At 33.1% G+C, this 7,964-nt stretch overlaps 1 protein-coding gene across 1 annotated transcript; it reads left to right on the top strand.

Moving 5' to 3' along the window:
* The first annotated feature begins 1,922 nt into the window (after window positions 1-1,922).
* SAL1 (SAL1 phosphatase-like protein) lies at window positions 1,923-5,657 on the top strand. Its single transcript, XM_078992181.1, has 8 exons — window positions 1,923-2,212; window positions 2,690-2,765; window positions 2,900-2,973; window positions 3,071-3,276; window positions 4,023-4,230; window positions 4,421-4,519; window positions 4,965-5,118; window positions 5,298-5,657. The coding sequence occupies exons 1-8, from the start codon at window positions 1,979-1,981 to the stop codon at window positions 5,462-5,464; spliced, it is 1,218 nt and encodes a 405-aa protein (XP_078848307.1). The 5' UTR covers window positions 1,923-1,978; the 3' UTR covers window positions 5,465-5,657.
* Window positions 5,658-7,964: the final 2,307 nt, after the last annotated feature.

Raw genomic sequence — 7,964 nt, 5'->3', positions numbered from 1 at the left:
TGACAACCTTGACATAAATCTCATAACTAGTAAAATAATAATAATAAAATAATAATTGTTCTCGATATATAATGTATAACTTGTAATATATATATTTTAAACGTGACATGAAATAAAACATCTAACACATTTTTTTTTTCTGTTTTTGAAAAACCTACGGATGACTGACTATACGTAAGCTTATACATAATAACCACATATTTATTTTTCTATTTTAATTAAAACTACGTCGTTTAATGGATTCTATATGTAAACTTATACATAACAACCACATTTTTGCCATATATATATATATATATATATATATATATATATATATATATATATATATATATATATATATATATATATATATAAAAGTAGAAAGATCTCTTAGCCGTGTAAGACTTATAACATTAATTATCTTTCTAGCATGCACCATGGGGTTACCAAAATAGTTTTGGTTCACTAACTTGTATGCGTGACTGCACCAACGGTAGACCATAAATATCATAGAACATTTACAGGAATTTCACATTTTCATAACTGATCCTTACTACGAGGTAACCAAAGTCTCTAAATTCAATACACAACCTAAGTGGTCCATCTATTTCTTTAAGAAAATACACGGTGCTCCCAATGAAACTATTTGCCATACTAAGTTCTATGTCCAACAGTTCCTATGATGAAATGACAACTCATGTATCATTGAAGACATAAACCCATTTAGCTACTCGAGTTATACTCGCGATCTGATCGACTCTTGAATTTTCTCTAATGCTTGGAGGGAAATCTGACAAATCCTTGAGGAACAGAACTATAAAACTTTGTAACCATGAACACTCTAACGGTATACTACTTTCCCTCCTTTCACACAATAATAAGCTTGAACCACTAATCTTGCATACTCGAATTGCTGATTTGTCTGACCCATGATGCTAAAACCAAAAGTCGAACTATCTTTTGAACCCCTAATTTAAATACTCAATTTTCCTCAATTAGGGGTCGAATTTCCATCGGTCGTCGCCCATAACCGTTAGATACCCGAACCGGACCAACCAAAACATACCGTACTTAATTCTTTGTTGGTGATTTTAGTGTAACCAGACATTATGGATAATTGGAACTAACATGTGAGGGGCTTATAGTTTGTATTATAAATTATATGTTTGTTGAGTGCGAAGTGAATGTATATATACAATCGAATTATAAGTCGATGTGACAGATAAGCGGGGTTGTGCCCCCTTGTAGGGTCCTAGGGGCAGTACCCCTAGCAGGTCTAAGGGGTAAAGCCCCTGACAGTGGTTATGGTAAAACTGACAAATCACGTCAATTTTGAAAACCATTGATTATGCCATTGAATTCAATATTCACTTAACTAATTTAGAATCTTAGACTCTAATTTGTCATGCATATATACGACTCATCTTTTGAGCTGAAAACAAAACCCTTTTTCTCAACTCTTCTTATTCTAAACGAAAACAGAATTCTCTGACGATTTGACTTGTGTTTCTGTGCCTAGATACATAAGTATCTTTTTGGATTATCTTAGACTGAATTTCCCGTAACCCAACCATATAGTGGAAATATCAGTTCGAAAAAATGAACATACACGATCCAATCCAAGTTCCTCCATCACCCTACTAATATTCCCCCAACATTTTCAAAATTTGATCCCAACTTTTTAACCGGTAATCAAATATTTGTTGAAATAAAAATAAAAAGCTTATAAATTTTAGTCAATATCATTTTTATGAAAAGTTATTAATCTAAAAATAAATAAATTTCAAGTAAAATTTGATAAAATGTTTTGTTTTTCTTATAGCAAATCCTGAAAAAATAAATAATTTTCACCTAAATTATGATATTTTTGTTCATAGCAAATCAAAACAAAACTATTTTTTGTTACTTTTAGGAAAGAGAGTAACGTGGGTCACCATGTATCATCAATCACAACGGGCCGCGAACATTGCTTTTTTGCACTTTGCAGGTGGGGGAAATGGCGTCTATAACAGCAGTCGCCCGACTTGTCCATATAAACCCATCTTCAAAATTAAACCCCAGTTTAATTTCAGCTACCAAACCACTTTTCCCTTTCTTCTCACTCAAATCTTCGTATTACCCAATCGTATCATCATCCGCTGCTTCACTTACTTCTTCAAGAGCAATGTCTTACGATAAACAGCTCATTGCTGCCAAGAAAGCCGCTTCCCTTGCTTCTCTCCTATGCCAGGCATCTTTCTCTATCTATCTCAGTTACTTAATCGCGAGAAAACTTGTCGAGATGATTGTTTCGGAACTTGTTTGTTCGAATTGATGATTGTTGTTTGTAATTGAGTCGTATCCTGAAAAGATATTGTGCTTTTTAGTGGAGCCTCTGTGAGTATTCTATCAAAGTGTTCATATTGTTGGCTTTGAGTGTTGCAGATGTATAACAGATCTGTGATGATTGATTTGATGATTCAATCGTACCCAGAAGAGAAATTAGGCTTTTAGTTGAATTTCTGTGAATTGGCTTCACATTCTTTAGTTTGTTTGTTTTGGTGCTACAATTATGTTCGCCAAATCTCTGATGAATTTCACTTATAATTCAATAATATCTCTATAAAAATAATTGAAAACCCTAATGCATTGTTGAGATAAGTTGAGTCTAAATCTTTTATTTCTTTAGTGTGTGAAGGTTAACTGATTACTGATACGTGTTTTGTAGAATGTGCAAAAAGGACTTTTGCTATCTGATGTCCAATCAAAATCTGATAAAAGTCCTGTCACTGTGGCTGATTATGGTATGTCTCTTGATCTTTTTACGCTTTCATTTATCTAGACAGAGGCCATACATGTAGAAGGAAATTACTTATATACCCATGGTCAAGAAATGTGATTGCTTAAAGACTCTAATATGCTCTAATCTGATTATCAGGGTCCCAAGTTCTAGTGAGCTTTGTTCTTCAACAAGAACTTCCTTCACAAGCATTCTCACTAGTGGCTGAGGAAGTAATTTTCAACCTTATTTGTTTCAGTTTGATTTACATTTTTCATTTTTTTTTCTCTATAAATACAAGTCAATGGGATTGGTTGTTGATTGTTTTAGGATTCTGGAGATCTTAGAAAAGAAGATTCTCAAGAAACCCTTCAACGTATCACGAAGCTAGTGAATGATACTATAGCTAGTGATGGAACTTATAAAGTGTCCCCTTTATCTGAATCCGATGTGCTTACTATCATAGATTGTGGTACATCTGAAGGAGGGTCAAATGGTCAACATTGGGTTTTGGATCCTATTGATGGTACTAAAGGGTAAGCTGCTTTTTTCCTTTTGACTTAATAGGGACATGACTTATAGCATCTTACTCTCATTTCTTTCTATTACAACATTCTCCTTTCAAAAATTTATCCACTTATAGCAGTGTCATCCAAATACAAAGCAATTTTCTATACTATAAGAGTAAATTACACGAATGGTCCCTATGGTTTAGGGTAATATGCGTGTTTGGTCCCTAACTTATTTTTTAACTCAGAAGGTCTCTATTGTTTGTTTTTGTTACGCGCTTGGTCCCTATCTTACCTAAAAAGACTATTTTGCCCTTGATTTTTTTTAATTTATTTAGATAAACACACCCTCAACCCCATCCCCTCACCTTACCTTACATACCCCACCATTTTCCCCTATTTAAATAATGATCTTTTGAGGTAAGACAAGGACCAAACGCGTAACAAAAACAAACAGTAGGGACCAACCGTGTAACAAAAACAAATAGTAGGGACCATCCGAGTTAAAAAAATAAGTTAGGGACCAAACGTTCAAATTACCCCAAACCATAGGGACCATTCGTGTAATTTACTCATACTATAATTGGTAAAATTTTGAAATACAATGGCTCAATAAGAAAAAATAAATGAATAGAAGAAAAAGTGGAAGTGCGATGCTATAATAAACAAATAAAGGAAAGTACATTGCTATTTCTTGCATTTAGCTTTTTTTTTTTTTTTTTTTTTTTTTTTTTTTCAAATGGCTAAAGTTTTTTCAACTGGTTTGGATGCAGTTTTCTAAGGGGTGACCAATATGCAATAGCATTAGGTCTACTAGATGAAGGGAAAGTTGTGTTAGGTGTCCTTGCATGTCCAAATCTTCCATTAGAATCCATTAACAACAAAAATCAAAATACATTCAGTAAATCGGGATGTTTGTTCTATGCACAATTATCTTGTGGGACATACATGGAGTCGTTAGCTGGTTCGCCACCTGTCAAGGTACAAAAAAAAAAAAAACTTAATATCTTATGCATGCATCCGATAAACTCTTTCTTTTTTACTTATTGGAGACAAAACTTATGAGTGTTTCATATTGACTTAATGCAAAAACAATGATTAAATAGAGAAAGTCAGCCTACATTTTTTATAAATTTGCCCTTGTAACCTGAGTATTTTGTTTACCCTTTAGGTGCATGTTAGCGACACAAAAAATTCTGAAGAAGCTTCCTTCTTTGAATCATATGAAGCTGCTCATTCGTCTCATAGTTTATCTGGTTCTATAGCAAAGGTAAGTTTGTTTATTTGAAAAGGGGATAAATTATTAGTTTTCCCCTCTTACTAAAGTGTAAAATATTATATTTGAGCAAATTGCATGAAATAGCAATGTACTTTACTCTTTATTACCAATCAATATAAACTCTTTACACTTACTAGCAACATGCTTACATTTTTTTTTTTTTGCAGAAAAGTCCTATTATTTTGGGAAATTTTATTGATAAAGTCCTAAATCTTTTTATTTTTGAACAGAAAAGTCTCATTATTTTGGGAAAATACAAAAAAGGACTTTTTGTTAATTTTGGCAAAATGTTAAATAATCAGGAAACTTGTAAAATGTAACTATTATACTCATAATAACACCATACTTACATTTGTGTCTTGATAATAGCTGCAATGTGTAACAAATACATATTTTGAGACTAATAAAATGATTATTATTTTATTTTATTTTGTAGAAATTGGGTGTTAAAGCGCCACCTGTCAGAATTGACAGCCAGGCAAAATATGGAGCTTTATCAAGAGGAGACGGTGCGATATATTTACGGTTTCCAAATAAAGGATACCGTGAGAAGATATGGGACCATGCTGCTGGATACATTGTTGTTGCAGGTAAAAAAAAAATTCACTTCTTTCAATTTTTATTTTATCTTTTCATATATATATATATATATATATATATATATATATATATATATATATATATATATATATATATATATTTTACTTTGATATTATGATACCCAAAATAGCAATTGCTATAATTTTGTTTTTGGATGAGTTTATTGCAGAAGCGGGTGGTGTTGCCTCGGATGCTTCCGGAAAGCCTTTAGACTTTTCAAAAGGAAGGTATCTTGATCTGGACACAGGTATCATTGTTACCAATCGCAAACTTATGCCAGCTGTCTTGAAAGCAGTTCAAGATTCACTCAAGGAGCAAGCTTTGCCATCACTGTAAATTTTAAAAAGTTTTCGGGTGTTGTGCATTATCTCAGTTTCTAAAACATCTTCTTGATTGTATTTTACTATTTTTAATAAAGATAAAGATGGGATTATGTTTTAGTTTTTCAGGGGATGAATATTATTACAAAAATAATTCTTGTTTCCTTGCAATGTGAAATGTGAATCATCAATAACTACAATCATCTTAATACTTTTTCTTCTCTTTCACCCCATCTTCTTGTCCCAAATTAGATCTTAGCAGACATGACTATTAAATTTCTGTCATGAAAATGTGTCGTTGTTGATTCAGTTGGTGCTAAGCTTTCATGCACATGGCTTGTTGCTAAAAGAGTTTTTCAGTCATCTGTGGCAAATATCATTGTTAGTGTGTAGAAATAACAAAATTGTATGTGTGTATGTAGGGATGGCAAAAAAACCCGAACCCGACGGGGAAACCCGAAACCCGATCATTTCGGGTCGGGTAACGGGTCGTTATCGGGTTTTTTATCGGGTTCGGGGCAGGGAGTGGGTTATCCTCGCCCCGTCCCGCCCCGCCCCGATTATATATATATATATATATATATATATATATATATATATATATATATATATATATAATATGTTCAAAAAATTTTGCTGTTAATTGTACACGTTCAAATATAAAATACTTATCGTGTGGACAATTCTTTAGTTATTAACAATCTGGTGTTAATGATCATTTTTATGTGTTTTGACGTATTAAACAAAACTTAAATCAAATAATTTTTTATATAACGTCCAGTTTATTTTATTAAAGTGATGCATCATGTTTTTAATTTAAAAGAGTTGCTAAAACATGTATATTTTATAAAATATTGGGGTACCCTAAAAGAGAATAAAGATTTCGTTATCAGTTGTTGTAAACCCGATAAGATACCCGAAACCCGACGGAGAAACCCGAAACCCAATGGGGCGCTCTGATAAGATACCCGAAAGTTATCGGGGCGGGTTTGGAAATCCATGCCACGCCCCGAACCCGCCCCATTGCCATTCCTATGTGTATGTATTGTTGAGTACTTTATAACTATATGGAGTTTTTTTATAACTATATGGAGTTTTTAGTCCCAAGAAGAAACTTTTGGGCTTAGCAGGCCCAAAATAGTAAAATCTAGCTTTATATAATTCTAATCCTTTATTTATTTTTATTTTTTTCAGAGTCTTGTATATGTTTGATATATACTAACATATATTTATTTGTATTATGTATGTGTGTATTTGAAAAAAAGTAAGAAAGAGAAAATTGTATCCTAGGCGGCCCAGTTATACCCGTCCCAAGTCATAATGCATGGGGTAAATCTCAGAGCACTAGCAATATTTTAGACTTGTCAAATTTTCAACCGGAAACTTCTTTTATGTAATTTATCACCTTAACCGGTAGGCTTTCTATGTAATCTAAAAAATGTATATTTTATTGAATACAATTAAAGTTTTTATACCAATTCATTTCAACCTTGGTATCAGAGCATTACTAGCTCCCCTGAGCCCTAATCGATCCAAAACCTAATCACCCACTCTTCATCACCATGCCTTCCGTCATTGAAGTCACAACACAAACCAACTTCCCCATCAAACTTACAACCATAAAATGTCAAGTATAGAGAAAACGAGTCATGGCTACTTTGATAAGCTTAGGTCTCAACAATTATGTTGACGGATTGGAAGAAGCTCCATCAAAGGTCTTATCCACTGATGCCACCAAGCCCATTTTGACATATTGATCAAGGTACCACTAAGATCATATCCTACTTGGACTCTTGCATGGAAGCAGCTCAGATACACTCCAACCAATAGGCTGTGGGTCCGAACCACCTTTGAACGAAGACCTTCACTTGATGAAATTTACCTATTTTCGCATTTTTGTTCTGTGGGTCGTTGTCTTGGTTCGCTTTGTGATCGTATTTTTGCTCTTGAAGACTTTTTTCAGGTCAAGTAATTTGGTTCATCGTGATGTGATCCCATTTATGACACTATAGAATAAGCTGCGTTTATTGGCTTATTTTGTGGTTTGTGCGAACTTTTGTGTTTCCAAGGCAATGAATCTATCCTTATGATTCTTAATATAACAATTTATGATTTATGCTTCGTAAACATGTTAGTTTTTGTATTTCTTGCATATACTTTGTGATATATAGTTCAAAACCTTGAGACTTGTTACAAATCTCGAGCTCTTGAACCAATGCATTGAGTTCATAGCGTTAAGCACATAAATCATAACATTCATGTATAAACAAGCAATTATACTAAATTTTCACAAGACCTTGACTTGTATCCTCCCCCAAAACCATGAAAACATCAAAAAGAGGGGTATGAAGCTCACCTTGGTTTGATTTGGTTATATGATGAGGAGTTCAAGTCCTAACATTTGAAGAGTTTGATAACTCTTTGAAACTTAGTATCTCCTAGAAACATCACCACATAATATCTTGTGTAACTATGATGAAATAAACAAAATAACATAGAGAATAACTAATCCCAAA

The sequence above is a fragment of the Lactuca saligna genome, chromosome 4 (genome assembly GCF_052625555.1).
Source record: "Lactuca saligna cultivar CGN05327 chromosome 4, ASM5262555v1, whole genome shotgun sequence".
Lineage (NCBI taxonomy): Eukaryota > Viridiplantae > Streptophyta > Magnoliopsida > Asterales > Asteraceae > Lactuca > Lactuca saligna.
This window is presented reverse-complemented; position numbering and strand designations above follow the sequence as displayed.